Source organism: Lissotriton vulgaris, chromosome 9 (genome assembly GCF_964263255.1).
Source record: "Lissotriton vulgaris chromosome 9, aLisVul1.2, whole genome shotgun sequence".
In the NCBI taxonomy this organism is placed as follows: Eukaryota; Metazoa; Chordata; class Amphibia; order Caudata; family Salamandridae; genus Lissotriton; species Lissotriton vulgaris.
In genome coordinates, this window is record NC_141697.1 from 1075296412 (window position 1) to 1075314134 (window position 17723).

The 17723-nt window shown below is 39.8% G+C and overlaps 1 protein-coding gene across 4 annotated transcripts in view; it reads left to right on the forward strand.

The window, feature by feature from the left end:
* Positions 1–17723, forward strand: part of PXK (PX domain containing serine/threonine kinase like) — a 363685-nt gene that overhangs the window by 92908 nt on the left and 253054 nt on the right. For all 4 annotated transcript variants that reach the window (XM_086939058.1, XM_086939056.1, XM_086939057.1 and 1 more), the window contains exons 2-3: positions 4641–4691; positions 7133–7180. In XM_086939058.1, coding sequence (XP_086795184.1) covers positions 4641–4691; positions 7133–7180 — 99 coding nt within the window. The remainder of the gene's footprint in view (positions 1–4640; positions 4692–7132; positions 7181–17723) is intronic.

Below are 17723 nucleotides of genomic sequence, written 5' to 3' on the forward strand. Positions count from 1 at the left end.
ACAAACACAGGCCTTATGCAATAGACCCGGAAAATGTGCTATCTTTGTCACTTGAGTGTAGGGACAGCATACATGTTGTGCATGTGTATGAGGTGGTGGCTTCCTCCTGCACATAACCAGTGGCACTACTTAATATATTGTTTTGCCTACTCTGTTGTTCCCAGTCCTTGTACTCAAGACGCAGCTATAAAACTATAACCAAAGGCATTGACTGTATGGTTTCTGTTTCTCCCAACTCTAAGAATTTTTAGTGAATAACAAACCTCCCTTCTGCGTTTTTTTTAAAGTTCCTATAATCTATCAGTGAAGGCAGAATGTACCGATCCGCCTTGGTGCCCAGAACACCTAGTGATAAAACACCATCTATGGTTGATAGTTTCTTTGGTTGATTGGTAGGTATAAGGCATCTTGTTTTGGAGAAATGTCTATTTTCACTTTTTATTGTAACTAAACATGCCATAATATGAGATGTCTGTCTTAATGTGTCGGGATCTATTTTTGTTTGTATTTAGCCCTGGGTGATCTGTGGATGTGAGGATTTGTGGGTGCGCACATTTCTGGGCATTCGTGACGCGTGGGTGTGTGTGTTGTATTGGAGTGATGTGTTTAGAACTGGTAATGCACATGCTGGTGAAAACAGAGCTGTAGGAAACAGGTTCCCTGCCACTCCAGCTATCTTGCCCTCTTCTTTCTTTTATGTTTCACCTCTGGCATTTTCCTAAAGATATTTATCTCAAATTGTCATATAACTTGTTCTTTCAGTAAATCTTGTCCTTAACAGTCTGGCCTTCAGTGTGAGCCTGTCCAGCAGGGAAGGGGTCCCAAAAGCTCTACGTAGTGCCCTAATCTCTTGAATCTGTTAAAATCATCACCTACAATGTTTAATTTCCCATAAAAAGACTGTCTCTCCACTGGACCCGGCTTCAGAATTGAAAGTTAAAGGCCTTACAGAAAGCGAAGTAAATGGGAAAGAGCTTTTAAAGGGAGCCCCTGCACCACAGTGTCTGGATCACTAATCACAGGACTGCAGGTATTACACTTGCACTGCCTGGGAAGCTGTCCTCATCCTCCATTTCGAGCCATATCAAACTAGAGGCTTCCTAATCCCATTATGCTTTACACTGTAAGCCGAATTTGAGATGAGGAACATAAGCAGACGTCCCCTCCAGCATTTGCAGAATCACCTATCGGTGTTTGCGTCCAACTGTTACTTTATGCTAAAAACCCTGAGCTCATTGCAGTTTTCCCGATTCGAGTGCCTAGCAAACATACCTAACATAGTATCTTCTCATGCAAACTATATTGTTTCTTTCTACATACCTGCAGTCTCAAATGGCATGTTATCTCAAAACATGCCCCTATATTCCAAAACTCCATCATGAAAAACAGATCTTTATTTGAAACTTCCCTTCTGACCGCAATCTTCTCTAAATCATGTGTAGATTTTCCCTTAATCTCTATTAATATACTTTTCCTTTTAAATTGCTCTCGCCTTCCTTTCCATCCTCTGCATACCTCTTCTCTCTGAGCACCACATCTTTAAATTACGCTTACGTTTTCATTCATCTCTATTAATGTATTTCTGCAAATTGTCCACGTCTCTCTTTAAGTATCACAAGCTCTGCTTTTTGGAAAGTGATAACCCTGCAACCTAACACTGCCTAATCTCCTCTCGCTCATATACCCCAACAAACCTCTGCATGAAGTCATATGCCCGTCTAGCTCCACTAATGATCACACCTACATTCTGTTACATTAATCTACTACAAAGAAACTGAAGTGAATGCATGGAATAGTTCTAATCCCAGTTACCAACAATAACCAATAAGGCTGAACTAACTGCTAACCTTGGGTTTCGGAGCAGCGCGCTGCCCGGGATAAAGCGCTTCAAAGCCTTGTCAGAGGTAGTAAGCGTTATATTAATACAATTACAAATGCATGAAGCTCGGAATAAAAGGCAATATATGAAATAACAGAACAGAGTATAATTCAGATCCGTAAATAAGTCAGACGTCAGAGCTCAAACCAACTGAGTGTTGTCTTCCAGAGATTTGGGGAAACTGCTCCCAACACCCTCTGGGTGAGGGTCATTTGAATGCGTGAAATACAGGGTTCGTACATTTGGTGTGAATGTGCAAAGTTCTCGAAATGCAACCCAATCATGTTAAAGAAAGAACAATAGAGTTTAAAATCACCTTTGTCAGCACTTTCCTACGGATTCCTTTAATGTAGTTTCAATTCCATGTGCTACTATGGCATAACGAGGTCATAACACAGGCCCCTACAGCCCCTACAGAGCAGTGGGCCCCCCAACCCTTTAGGGGGACCCCATCTCTTCAAGAGATTCCCATTTAGCCCAATGCAAATTAATATCTGCAACATATGAAAGACTCAGAGGCCCCTCATTCTGTTCTACAGGAAGGCCCCAACATTTTGTGGTGCGCCACTGTGGCACAAACAGAACGGAAAACAGCCTTTACAACGAGGTTTTTACTGTGTTGTACCTTTATCACACGTTTTACCATGCAAGTTTTTAGAACGCATATGCTTTTACAACTTATGCCTTTACCACTCATTTAATATAAGTTCGGGGGCGTGTGGGGTCTCCCCCACAAGTACATTGTTTGTATATAAATATATATATGAACAATGTGTGGTAAAGGCATACGTTGTAAAAGCATGTGCGACCTAAAAAAAGGCTGGTTAAAAAATGTGTGGTAAAGGCATGCATAGTATTTCCCCGCGTTGTTCCGTCATACAACCAAACAAAACAAATTACTCTAAATCAAGGTTAAGTTCTTATGAGAATTACATTGTGGTCCCAATAGGGTGGATCTTGGTAAACATTCACTGTACTAACCATGAAAATAAAGCTTGATAGCTAAACATCATGCTGTACTCAAGAGAATGAGATCATGTTTCAAAACGTGTACAAAATATCCACTGAATGAAAGGAGGACAAAGATCACTGCGTGCTTGGGAAAGAGGGCAACAAACAGGAGAAGCCATTTTGAAATTGAGGCCTACTTTATCAACGCCGCTTCTCAGCTGAATATCTTGAATTCATTGTGCGTTAATTACATTGTGTTAATACAATTATGTTTACATTAAAACCGCTACACCAACTTCCAAAGGAACTCATTGCCATCGTAGCCTCGGGCACTTGAGTGAACTACTTAGTGTGTGGACATGCGCCTTGTAAACGTGCTGAGGGTCTTCACTCACTGTGAAGTTAACCAGTGGCTTAAGTGCGATGACCCACTGCCCCATGCTGTAAAGAGTAGTGGGCGGATTAAAAGCAGTAATGGGCCAATAAATGAAAACAATTCGTTGAAAACCCCTGTAAGCTACAAGTTAATACCCATGGCATGTACTTCTTTAAGCTTTGTGAAAACCAATAAAGAATTGTAATACAAAAAAAGAAAGCCCCTTTCAGTATTATTCATAGAATCTTATATATAGAATCTTCTCGCTCTATACATTTCTATTGCTTCTCCCTTTCTACATCACCATTGCCCTCTTTTGTACATCACTAGTGCACCTCCTCCTATATGCAGTTCTTCTTTTTGAATACCTTATTGGGGCTTCTTTTTCAAAGTATTTCAAACCTGTCTTCTCACTCCATTAATTCCATTTCTGTCTATTTCACGTGATGCTGATTTTCTATTCATATCTTAAACATCTGCTTCTCTGTAGATAACACGAATGTACTTCCGCTGTCCCTTTCTCTCCCTCAGGGGAACGTTTTTTAGTTTTGTCACATATGGGTGCCATCCATGCCTCTGTTCTTTATTGCATCTTCTATCCAGATAATGCTTCTATGCAGTCGGGTCTCATCCAATCAAAGAGCTGGAGACGGATTTCTAAAACCAGATTATAACTGGTTTTGTTCCCGGCAGAGCTTTTCATTTCAAATGACGGTCTTTATCTGTCCCTCTGGACCGTTCAGTGTTAAACTATTATCGACCGTAAGAGCCAGTGCTGAGTGTGACCCTTCACCTGGAAGTGCTGCTTAGGTTGCACATTAAGGCCTCCATATTGCCGTCCATTTTGAGTGCATAGAAATCGTATTTTGTTTATTTTAACAGACTTATGCTTGTTTATTTATTTTCCCTTCGATTAATCTAGAGTAAGCCTATGCATGTACTGTGTGGTGCTTGAAAAGTGTTCATACAACGGCACATGCTGGCAGAGGCATGGCAGCTCAGGGGTGACGCTCGAGTTACAAATAGGCTATCTGCTTGCGATAGGCCCAGGAGCTGTGTTGCCCGGCCGGGGACTGCAGCGAATTAGGAAATTCAGTATTTTAAGCAAGCACAGACTCGTCACAAAAAGCGCGCTAAAGCTTACATGGTTATTCCTTTCGAGTTAAAGAATGAAAATCTTATTCACTTATATTTTCAAAACCCACTAAAAATATTACGAAAATGGTATTGTATTTCAGCAGTCGGGCGCACATTTGCGACAGGTGAGACATTTCAGACCGTGAACACCAGTGTGATAGGGAACACGACTCGAGCTTTAAATTTGTATTTCAAATGAAAGTGTTTGCATAAGTATTCTGCAGGCGTGAAGTCTGCTCTTGACTGTGAGACGTGAACTGTTCGATCTCCTCATGTTTACACTGTTGTTTTTTTCAGGAGTACATCATCCGTGTTCAGAGAGGGATCTCCGTGGAAAACAGCTGGCAGGTGAGTTTGTGCACTGCATTTCACCCCTCCTCAAGCCTTTGAAGAATGCATTGTGGGGGGCTCCCACATGTGGATTGCAGCTGGCATACGGGAATAATAAGGAATTTGTAACTGCGGGAATTGGAATAGTATGTCGAAGGGTTGCCAGCCGTGAGCATTTTAGTAAACTATTTAGGGAAATTGAATATTTCAGAGCACACGAGCAGTGAAAATAATAAAGTATTTAAATATTGTTTTCCTGAGGTACCGCATGGGTTGTTTCCCAAGAGTTTTTAGGTCTGCATGATCTTTTGTTATCATCCATAGACTGAGCCCTGCCTCGTCCCAGATAAGTCTTTATCTCTACTCTCTCACCTCATGCTACTGGTTGTTTGTTGTATCATTCCACCTTCATTGGAGTGCTTGTATTGCATTGCACAAGGGACTATTTCTTATCTTTTAAAGTACACTATATTTATCAAACATTATATTCTTTATTTCCTATATGCATGCTTTTTATGGCAACGGGTGTTTAGTCAGGGTCAGGGCTCAAAGCAGGACGAACCTATTGTCTTTGCCAATCCTTGTCCATAAATACAGTGGTAAGTGGCTTAAGTGTAAGGATAGTGAGCGAGTAATATTTTCAGAACTAGAAATGATTTTAAAGAAACCTCTGGAGGATTCTGGTCCGAGGGAATCTTGAGATCTCTGACATGGAATTTAGGGAGAAATTAATGGCAACATAGGTATTTGACAGTACACTGCAAAAGTAACATTGCCCAAAACTGGTCTGGATTTTCAGTATTTATGTGGTATAGAGCCAGATCTTTGAACGTATCTTTGTTTTGAAGGCCACTTTTAAAATAGCTTTAGCCCATCTAGATTTTTTCATCCGAACGTCATTGAGTAATTCTCCATAATGCTTACGTTAAAAAAAATAAAAAGTTCCTGTATGGTATTATGCACTCATGCCTCTAATGGGACATGGATATTGTTTTAGTGTAGTCTAGCTTGCCCTCGCAGTAATCAATCCATCGTTTGCTAAACTTAACTAATGTTCTTCAGTGGTGTGCTTTGCTCTCCCTGGAAGTGACCCTCTGATGCTTCTGTCAGAGCCCCTCGGTTATGTTCTACATCAGTGGCGTAAAAAAACTTGAGGGGGGCCTCTCAAAGTACATGGAGAGAGGCCTCCACGCTTTGGCTCCAGTGAGTAGCTCTCAGGCCAAGGACCCTATGCCTGTGCACAGTGCCAGACGGCCCCCCCTGGAGCTCAGTGCACCCCCCACACCACAGGGGCTGCTGGGGCTATTGTTACACCACTGATCTACATCTGAGTAACACCTATACTGCACCTTGCATCATACTGGCAACTGTTGATTCACAAAGGGCCTGGGAGATTGTGACGCACCAGGATCTCCATTTTGGAATTCCAAATTAACTTGGCTAGAAACAAACAACGTAAGGTGGCCAGTACCACCTTCTGAGCTCCAACGCCCTTTTTATTGACACTCCAGCTCCTAAGAAAACAAAGAGACTAAAGCAATCCCTCTTTGGAAGTCCATACAGGGTGTGACCCTTCATTCCACATGCCATCAACCGAGAGTAGTTTCAGTGTTAACTCCCACCTATACATGACACACAATGTGTGGTATGGTAAGTACATAAGCCAAACAACTGACAGTGATCACTTTTGTTACACTTCTGTGAGGTTCCCCCAAGCCAGGCCTGGTCTAACTCAAGTCCTTGAACTTCTACTGTGACATTTCAGGATCTGCACCTTCGTACCCAGAACACTCTTCTGAACAGATATCTGCCCAGTAGATGCAATGGCCTTCTAGGAAAACCCTTAAGACTCACCTTTTAAAAACATAGCCTTTCTCATGCCTCCAACACATCTTTTTATCTAGACCCCTCACCAACTCCCCTCAACCATGCTGGTTATTGCAACCAACCGCCATACGAAAACCGGTACCCTGCCCACACTACCTGACATAGGTTTTATGCATAGTGGTAGTGCATTAACAGGACAAGGAATCTGCCTGCTTCTTTTATTCACTAGGGATTCATGTGTTATTTTTTGTTTTAGGAGAAAACGCCTCTTGTAAAGTGTGTAAGTTGCTGCTGCAAACAAGAAATTCTGCCCGTGTGTGAAATGGTTCCCATGGCATCGGGCTGCTTTTGTTCTCTTTTAGTGGCTGTTTGGCATTGCCCATCTGGTGGATTGTTCACATTTTGCTCTCTTTACATAACTAATGGAGATCTTACAATCATGCACTTTTGTGAATGGTCAAGTGCAAGAACTACCCCTAATCTGGTGGTGGAAAGGGCTTTCACCCTGTAACACATTAATATTAATACACCAGTATTAGGTGCCCCCCACAGGGTCACAGCACTAGAGACATCATTGGCCTAAATGATGATCATTCCATTGTGACATTCATCTGATTATTGCTGTTTTGCAGATTGTGAGACGGTACAGTGACTTCGATATGCTAAACACCAATCTTCAGGTAAGACCTGTTTTTTTATTGTTTGTTTGTTCAACATTGACCTGCGATCCTGCTGTAAGTGATTTTCTGGAGGCAGTATGTGAGGTGACCACAGTTGAGTTTGGCACCGCAGAATCTAAAGTGCCTTTTGAAGCAGTAACTTAGCCCATGCAGCCATATCATATTCACTTTCCATATTCATATTAAAAAAAAGCACGATTTTGAAATTGTTTTCATAAGAACATTCCAGGTGGTGTGCAAACAAACGTATTATCTACAAAGTAGAGTATTTAATACCATACGGTGTAGATATCTAATTTGAACCCTCTCCAAGTCCGCTAAATCGAAGGTTTTTTAGTTTTTTATCATATGTGACATTCATTGTAACTGATCTGTAAAGAATACCTTAGTAAGGTAGATTACTGTTGCACCTGCGATGAATGCGGCCAGCAAGTTAGTCTTTAGATCTTTCGGCATGTGGCCCGCTTCTTCTATTTCTGTTTGGTGCTCGTCTTCTAATTCATCCCCTCCCTCTTCTTGGAGCCAACTATCTTTGTTTTGCTGAAATGCTGATCCAATGCAGTAAAGACTTGTTCCTCAAAGGAGATGGATGGCATGCTAACCTCATCCGTAAAGACAAGCGAGTGGCATAAATCCTCAGGTCATAGATGTGAGATCCTCTTCAAAACTATCTTGTGGCTCCCAGTAGGCTCTAAAGGATTTGAGCCTCTGTGCCAGAAACAGAGAATTTCTTTGGCATGGAGTCTACCACTGACACATAGCAAATGTTTATGCCAAGGCTGCTCTCAATACCTGCGGCCCTTACACGTTTGAGGAGTTCTATTGTATGAGGAGAGCACTGCCATATAGAACATCCAGTATGGATCCAAAATATGCTGAAAATACTTGAGTAGTCTCCAATGTGAGTAAAAGCCTAAATCAAAGCACCTGCTCACAAAGAATCCTGCTAAAACCATCAATTTAGGGAACAAACATATGCACACAATATACACTCTTACCCTATAACTCGCCACCAGTTTCCTTCAAAAGTGTAGTAACCACACAAAAGCATCCGTGTGCAAGCTATAGCTTGGTATGTATTTGTGAGTGTGGGTATGTGTATGATATAGGTCAGTCCGTGCCAGATGTGCACAGGGATGCTTCTCCTGCGCTCACTCGCAAATGATGCCCTCTGCATAAAACAAATGTACGTACACCTAAATTAGCACATTGAGGAATTGTAAAACAACTGAAAATAAGACCTGCACATGCAAATTCATGGAAACCATCATACATATCCTTACACGAGTCGATGCACCAATTATTAAATCAAGAGAGTCGTTAAGCAGGAATGGGATTCCGAGTATCTCATATATTTAGTCCCCGGCTATCAATAAAACTGCACATGACAAAATTCTAAAGTTATCTACCTCCTGGGTTTATTCAAAATATAGCTCACTACAGAAAATAAAAGTAGTTAATAATTCAAGCAAATTAACAACAGACTGACTAAAGGTCCGTCTTCCAAAGAGAAGATCAAAGAGCTCTCGAGGCTAAGCAATAAATCTCATAGCAAAACTACAGGCAGCAAATCTGCTAGTAAGAGGTTAGGCGCATCCCAAATTCCATTGCTTTAAATAATGTCTTGGGAACAGGAGGCATATGCATTTCATGATACTTTATTATGTGGAACATAAATGTTTCAGTGATTCGAACCAATTAGTCTAATAGTTCGTACCACACCTCTAGAAACGCTTAATTCCTTAAGCATCTTATTGGTTGAAGCTGCACATAATGAACTAAGGAGATAAACTCATGATTATGAAATACAGGGACAGAATGGTGTGTTTACCAGCAGAACTCGCTTGGCTGAACGGCCTTGACATTCTTACAGTAAGACATTCGCCTACCTTACCTCTAGAACAGATTAGATTTACAGGCAGAGAGCATGACTGACACAGTATTTTTGATGAATTTCTGAAAAGAGAGAAAGACATGTGCGTGTACACCTAAAGTAAAAGCTGGCTTTTCTGCAGCATGTCATGCATGATTGTCAATGCAGACAGCTGCTTCCTAGTTATGCTAACTAGAGCATGCCTAAATTAATCATTATTTTCCAACAAATTACAATTTTCAAACACATGCACATACCTCCTTATCCACCACTGTGTCATGGTAATCACCATTGGATGATTCTGGAACATAAAAAGCATGCACATGCACAGAGATCACCTATAGGCATACACTTAAATACAATTACAGATTGCCTCAAATGACAAGTGGTGTCACACATACAGAAATACATGCACCTACAGATCAGCCATACCCAAAGATCCAGAAACACGACAATTTGTAGGTATACCCACAGAACTTCTCTCGGCCACACTACATTAAAAATCAAAAGAAATCTTCAGATATCCATAGACCGCCAGAGTCAAATCCACATGTCACAAGACATCATATGCATAGGCTAGGTAAAGGTAGATTAACATGCGCGTGTGTGTGTGTATGTGTGTGTGTGTATGTGGGTGTGTGTGTGTGTGTGTGTGTGCGTGTGTGTGGTTGTGTGTTTTCGTGTGTGTGTTCGTGTTCAACCTCAGGGCTTTGTATGAACTGCTGGCAACTCTTTTGAGAAAGAATGGCATACAGAAAACCTTTTGGCATTTCGAAATAAAAAAGTTGTCTTTGCTTGTCGTCTGTGGGTTCATTTTCTATCCCGAACGAAGAGTATATCAAACTAGTTATTGGAACATTCACTGGAGTTTTCAAAAACAAGGAGATTCTAGCACTTGTAGCTCTCATAAAATCTCATTGACAGGTCATGCAGGGAGCATGAAAGAGCTTCTGGAAAGCAGAGAATGTGGGCAAGGGATTGTGGTGATGGGGTGGCAGCGCTGACAAATTCATATTGTAGGAGCATTACTGTAAAGAGCGGAGGAAGCAAGGTTAAAGTTAAATCCTTATTTATTTAAATATATCAAATGACCCACTGGTGCTCAAGCTAAGGCGTCATGCCAGATCCGCTCCAACCGCTTCTCTGGCGTAGAACCTCCGCTCTACAACAAATTCGTTCTACATTACATACTAGACATTGAGTGATGTACAATAATTCTACAAAATCACAATGACCTAAAATGTTAAAGAACTACAATAGAAAGAGAAGAAAGATATTACCACATGTATCTTTTCTCAACAAAATAAAATAAACGAAAACAATACAATACAAAATTAGTCTAAGATATAGTCATCTAACTTTTTAGGCAATTTTACATTTCTTTTATGCAATACAAGAGAATCTTGTACAGATGTACTCATAGACGCATTGTCTGAATGAAAAGTTGAATCAAGAACAGATGGACTCGTACAAGCATTGTCTGAATGAGAACATTTCCCAGAATCATCACTACAAAGAAAAGACTTCCCAGATAGCAATGAATCACCAGATATATCCTCAAACAAAACACCATCACCATCTTTCCAAAAAAACGTTCCTGACCTGGTTTGAGAATAACCACTGACCTTTTGTTACACCAACCTTTGCCTTTTAGTAAAAAAATAGAATCTGTGACGTCTCAACTTCAAAAGGTACAGTAAATTTTAATAAACCTTTGGGTGTTAAAGTAGGTTTAATGATTCTTGCCCAATCTCCAACCTTTATGCTTTTATTCTTACAATGGTGAGAAATATTGTGGTATTTTTTTCCATACATGCGAGCAGTCATCCTGTTATTCCTAGCTTTAATGATAGAAGTTTCTAAAGTATCTCTCTGAAGTTTTCCTTTACTCAAGAAAGGCATTAATAAAGATCTTGCTTGTCTGCCTCTCATTAAAATTTAAGGAGAAACACCTGTGCAAGCGTTAGGAGTTAAATAGTAGCTCCAAACTTTCTCCTTAAGAAATTCAAACACATCAAGGTTGCTTTCTAGAGCAGCTTGAATACCTTCCATGAAAAATCTGTTAGCTCTCTCAACTTGACCATTTGAACGAGGACTATAAATAGGAGCTCTTTTTGCACATATATTAAACTTTTTCAAAGAATTTTGCTTGAAATGAATTGGACTCCATTATCAGACATAATTGATATGGGTGCCCCTTCAATCCTGAAAATATTATCCAGAAAGAATATTACTTCATCAGTGGTAGGATGTTCAACAAAAGAGTAGTACAGCCATTTTGAAAAATCATCAATGAGAACAATTAAAAATCTTTTTTTCTCTGCCTAAACATTCATAGGGTCCAGAAAAATCAATAGAACGTTTTTCCCAAGGACCTACAGGGGCATCTCCAATAGACAAAGGTTATGGGGAAACATCCCAGTGTTTTTCTGATTTAATGCACACTGAACAACTATCTGTAAATCTTTCAACAGATGCTTCAATTCCAGGCCACCAATAATGATTTTTAAGTAATGATTTTGTTCCAGACATACCAGGATGTCTAGAATGAGGTATATTGATGAGTTTGTCTCTGAGATTAGTTGGTGGTATAAATAGGTCTTGCCTCAACAACATGTCATTTTCAACACTCAGTTCCCCAGCAACTTGTGCAAAACTTCTGAGGGGTAATTCTAAATTCTTAACTGAGGGCCATCCATTGATTACATATTGCTTAACTTTATTCAAAACATTATCATTGATAGCATGATTCCATTCCTTCTCAGAAATAGCGAAATTGCAAGAATCAACTGCATCAATTGAAGCCACAACACATTCATGAAGATCTAAAACTTCATCACTAGATTCAATAACAGGTGGTAGTCTAGACATACAGTCTGCTGTAAAATTCTTTCCACCAGGAATATGTTGGATCTCAAAATTAAATTCCTGTAGTCTAGCAATTAATCTGACCAATCTAGATGATGCTTTTCCACTTCTAACTCCATCCATCATGTAAACCAGAGGTTTGTGATCCGTAACTAAAACAAAAGGTCTTCCCCACAAAAAAATCTTCAACTTTTCTACAGCCCACGCACAAGTTGGAGCTTCTTTTTCAATAGTATTGTAATGTACTTCTGCATCTCTGATGCGTCTGGAAATAAAATAAATTACTCTTTCCTTTCCCTCAACAAGTTGCGTAAAAACAGCTTCTAAACCTACAGTACTAGCGTCTACTGTTACAAAAAATTTTCCCTGAGGATCAAAGGTGTTAAGTCCAGGTGCTTTAGCAATAAACTTAATCACATTGCTAAAAGCTTCATCATGAACACTGGCCCACAAAAATGTTGAGCCTTTTTTGAGTAGTTGTCTAAGTGGCTCAACAACAAGAGCATAGCCTCTTACAAGCTTGGCATAATACTCGCCTAAACCAAGAAACAAGCGTAAATAATCTTTATCCTGTGGTTTGCTAACCCTTTTTAAGGTATTAACAATATCTTCTTTAGGAAAGATACCATCAAGAGTAATTTTGTGACCTAAATAATTGATTTCCTTAACCAAAAATGTACATTTATCTTTACTGACAGTCATGCCTTTGTCATTCAAAGTTTTTAAAACTCTCTCTAAAATTAAATTATGTTCCTCACAAGATTTAGCAAATATCAAAATATCGTCTTGGAAAGACTGCACTCCTTTTAAATCCTGGAACAAACTCTCAATTAACTTCTGGAAGACACTGGCTGCTGATGCCAGACCAAGTGGCAGCCTCAAAAACCTGTACAAACCAAACGGAGTAATAAACACCGTGAGATCTTTCGAGGATTCATCAAGGGTAACCTGATGATAGGCAGATTTTAAATCAATAATTGAAAAGAATTTTGCACCATTCACAGCAGTCAGCATCTCTTGAATTATTGGTAATGGGTATGTTTCTACGACAATATTCTAGTTAAGAGATCGGAGATCTACACACAATCTGATATCTTGATTTTTTTCAAGAGCGATAACAATTGCAGAAACCCATTCAGAACTGTCAGTAGGCTCTATGATACCTTCAGAACACAGATCATTAAGATGTGATTTAAGTTTATCTCTCACCCCCAAATGCACCATGCACACTTTATGTTGAACAGGTATTTCTCCCTTCTTAAGTTTAATTTTGTGTGAATATCCTTTAACCTCCCCCATACCATTTTGATAAACTTTCTCATTCTTATGGAGAATACAAGTTAAAGATTCTTCCAAAGAAATATTGTCAATAGAAATATCTCTTAATTGAATAGGATGATCAGAACCAGGACATAAATTTACTTCTAATATGCCCAAATCATCCCATCCAACAATATTTTTTCCATCAATTGCCACATAAATTTTAGTAAAAATCATGCGATTCTCAAATTTCAAAGAATCTTCAAAGAACCCTAACATCTTGATGTCAAAATTGCCAAAAGCTTTGGGATTGATGTCTGAAACAGTAATATTAACTCCTTTCCAATTTTCATTGAAGAAAACATCAGATAAAATAGTCACTGGAGATCCAGAGTCAGCCATAGCCTCAAAAGCAACATCACCAACTAAAACAGTTCCTAAAGGAGCTTTACAAGGAAGTGTGATTTTATTAATAGAACTGTCAAATGAATCATCATAAATGGTTATGATTAATTTTTGCATATCCTGTTCAACACTTGAAATGCTATTAACTGTGGAACTAGAATTAGAATTTCTTCTTAAAGTTCGGCAAAAAGACGAAAAATGACCAGCTTTCCCACATTTGGTACACTTTCTTTTAAGAGCAGGACAATCAGTAAAATTTGCCAAATGTGTTTTTAGATCCACACCTAAAACAACTTAAATTGAAGTCTTTACCTGTTTTAACACTACTCTTATTATGAGTTTGAACAGCACAGACAGAAGAATTATTGGTACTTTTAACCTCTTCGGCAGCAATAATTTTAGAAGACCCAATAGACCTCTAAATACCTTTAGCTAGGTCTATGACCTCAGCTAAAGTAGGGTTGCGACATGCAAGAAGTCTTTCCTGTACTTTCTTAGACCAACAATTAAATACAAATTGATCTCTGATTGAAAGATCCACATAAGCACCAAATTCACAATTGGCAGCCAAGACCATTAAAGCTGCCACGTATTCTTCAACTGTTTCATCAGATAACTGTTTCCTTTTATGAAAAGCATGTCTTTTCAATCATTACATTTGGCTTATCTTCAAACTGTTTTTCAAGTCTTGCTACAGCTTCTTTAAACACATTCCATCCATCACCCCCATCACTTGGTGGCGCTATAGGCACAAGGTTCTTAAAAATTTCTATTGCACCTGTTCCCAGGTAACTGAAAAGAATAGCTTTTTTTCTTTCCGCTGAAAACTTAGTACTATTGATAGCAACAATATAATTCTCAAATTTTTCCAGCCATTTTTTCCAACGCAATATGGGTTTTCCAGGAATTTCAAGAAATCTGGTAGGTTGATTACAAATTTGAGAAGCCACAGTATTCAAGTTTTATTGTATAACCAACAATGAGTACTTATAAATAGTCTGTGTGCAGATCACAGCTGTTAAAAACTTGTAACATGCACTTTAAATAATTTGTGTGCAAATCACAGCTGTTGTGAACTTGTGAATTTTTAAAATTGCTAAAATAACTTTATTCAACAGTAAAAGTTGAATTAATAATAAATAATTTGACTTGCACTTAATATTAATAAGTGTGCAAATTACTGATATAGTTTCCTCCTTCAATTTTAAACAGAAAGTAGCAGTGTGCGAATCACTGAATTCGCGAAGATCAATTTGTAGAAAGAGCTCAAAATCAGCTCATTAATGTAAGCACTGCTTCAATTTTAACCAGAAAGTGGCAGTGTGCGAATCACTAAATTTGCGAAGATTAATTTGTAGAAAAAGCTCGTAAATCAGCTGCGTTCCACCATCAACAATGCGTTTCAAGAGTCATAGCAACTGTTGCCAATGCGCTGACGTCACAGTTCCTTAAGACGAATTGCAGGGAGCGCACGATGATAGAGGCGCGAGCAGCTTCAAACCGATGGTAGAGGCGCTAGCAGCTTCAAACCACCAACGACCTTGTATCCTCAAAATAATTAATCTCCACAGTACCTTAATTGCCAGCTACAAACACCGCTGAGGATATCTTCACATGAGACAGCCGATCATGCAGTAAGTCCGGAATTGATTTTTCTCCGATATCCAAAATGAAAGTTGCTCGGCAAGCACAGTGGGTCGATAAATTAATTAAATAAAGCTCAACGCCATTGTAAAGAGCGGAGGAAGCAAGGTTAAAGTTAAATTCTTATTTATTTATTTAAATATATCAAATGACCCACTGGTGCTCAAGCTAAGGCGTCTTGCCAGATCAGCTCCAACCGCTTCTCTGGCGTAAAACCTCAGCTCTACAACAAATTTGTTCTACATTACATACTAGACATTCTGAGTGATGTACAATAATTCTACAAAAACACAATGACCTAAAATGTTAAAGAACTACAATAGAAAGAGAAGAAAGATATTACCACAATTACTTCAGTATTTCTAATTCTGATCCAAGACATCCCTGAACACCCCTATTCATCTTTGTCTTTGCTGTTTCCTATAAATAATGCGAGGACAATAATTAAAGTAGGTCATTTCTGTGCTTACCATTGCTACATCATCTCTTTGTTTACCTGTGTTACATTATCTCTTTGCTTACCAGTGCTACATAAATTCTGTGCTTACCAGTGCTACATCATCTCTGTGGTTACCAAAGTTTAATTTTCTTGAGTCCATCTAACAGTTCAGGCGGTTGTTTTGTATGACATGACAGCTAGTATATTGTTGTATGACATGACAGCTAGTGTATTGTTGTTTCCATCTGACTACTTCCTGTTGGGCGCCAGGATACCCGTAGGGTGACATTTGCGCGTTATAAATAATTAATACAATACAATACTACAATACAATACAATACCAGTGATTCATCATCTGTGTTTACCAGTGCTACATGAGCTCTGTGGGTACCAGTACTTCATCATATGTGTTTTCCAGTGCTACATCAGCTCTGTGGGTACCATTGTTTATTTTCCATGTTAGATGCATTGTGGGAACTGTTAAAAACTGTAAAGAAGAGTTGTAACAAATACTCCGGTCTCCGGGGTGGCACTTAAAAAAAAAAAAAAAAAAAAGTTATTGCTGCAAAAACAACACTGGTTCAGAGTCCAGCAGTGTATAGCTATAAAGGAACACATCAGGTTCAGGTTTAGGGTAACATTTCTTGTTCAAATGTGAGAAATTCTAATATCTCCAGAAGTCATTTTGCTTAAGACACTTTGAGATCTCATACACGTTTAACTATTCTGCAAAGGAATCGTGGGATTGCCTGTTGGTCTCTTGTTTCTGTGTCTGGTAAAGAGAATCAAAATGGCACCAAAGAATTAACTAAGAACCCTCCTTTTCCCTGGACATGTAGAAAAAGGAATGTGTGCCATCCATGTAAGGATTCTTCACTAAAGGCTAAATAAGATGTGAATAGATTTGTGTTTTATCCACAGGGGTCTTGTGACTCAATGGACTAAAGCTTCCTCACTGGGGGTCTGTGTTTGACTGGTTCACTCTACCTTTCGACCTTCCGAGGTCAATATCAATGAGTGCCAATAAGTTGGATACCAATAAGCATCTGTTATTTTGTGCCAAGATGTCCGAACATGCACCTCACAAAGCAGGAAAGGAGATAATAAAAATAAGATTTTTCTGGGGAGTCCAGTCATGAACCTCTGTGTAATTCACTTGGCCTGGGCGGGGTTAGTGTAGTTTTGCTATGCTGAACTCTGCGAAGTACGAAAGAACTCTGCCGCACTCTGCATGCGGCAGAGTGCAGTAAGTTGTGCTGATTTTTTTAGTGGCAGGAGTTTTTCCTGTGCTGTAAATATGGCACAATGCGCAGCACAAGAGTACGCTGCTGCTTTCTGCCGCTCGAGTAGATGTTCTACTTAAGTTTCAGCTTCCTTAACGCGAACGACAGGTTTCTCAACGCGAGCGGACGTGACCTGCTGCGACGTGACCTGTGGAGAAGTGTGGCTCACCGATTAGAGCGGCAGACCCTGAGGCAGAGGTCTGGCCCGGGCCCAGGGTTCAATTCCCGACGCGGCAGGGTCTTGGGCTCAATGTCCACGGACTCGATAATTCTCGCCTAGGTGCCTACTCTAATCATGGGTCCCACTCTGCAACTCTGGGCAATAGCTTGCTTAATCTCCACAATGGTCCCGAAAGCGCTAGGATGCCTGGCCTCACCTTGGAGGTGCCCAGTAAGGGGAATCTCACAGGGAAAGCCAGGAAGGGTTCCACAGCGGTATACAGCGCCAAGATACCTTCTAGGTGATAGTGCGCTTTACAAGTATACACACATTTACATTTACATCCCTCGTGGAGAAATCTTGCCAGGAGATGGTCTAGCTTGTGATAGTCTAATGTTGGCGAGCCACATAAGAGCAAAAACTCCGCTCCACTTCAGTGTTTTTCAGAACTCTGCGCGGAGTAAGCAAAACTTGGAATTCATCGCCCACCCCTAGAATTCACCCGTAGGAACATGGGTTGGTTGAAGACACCCCTCTTAGTGCGTGGAAGATGACCATGTTTCAATCCTGCTGCCCATTACTAAAAATAAGACACCTGACCATGGGGTTGT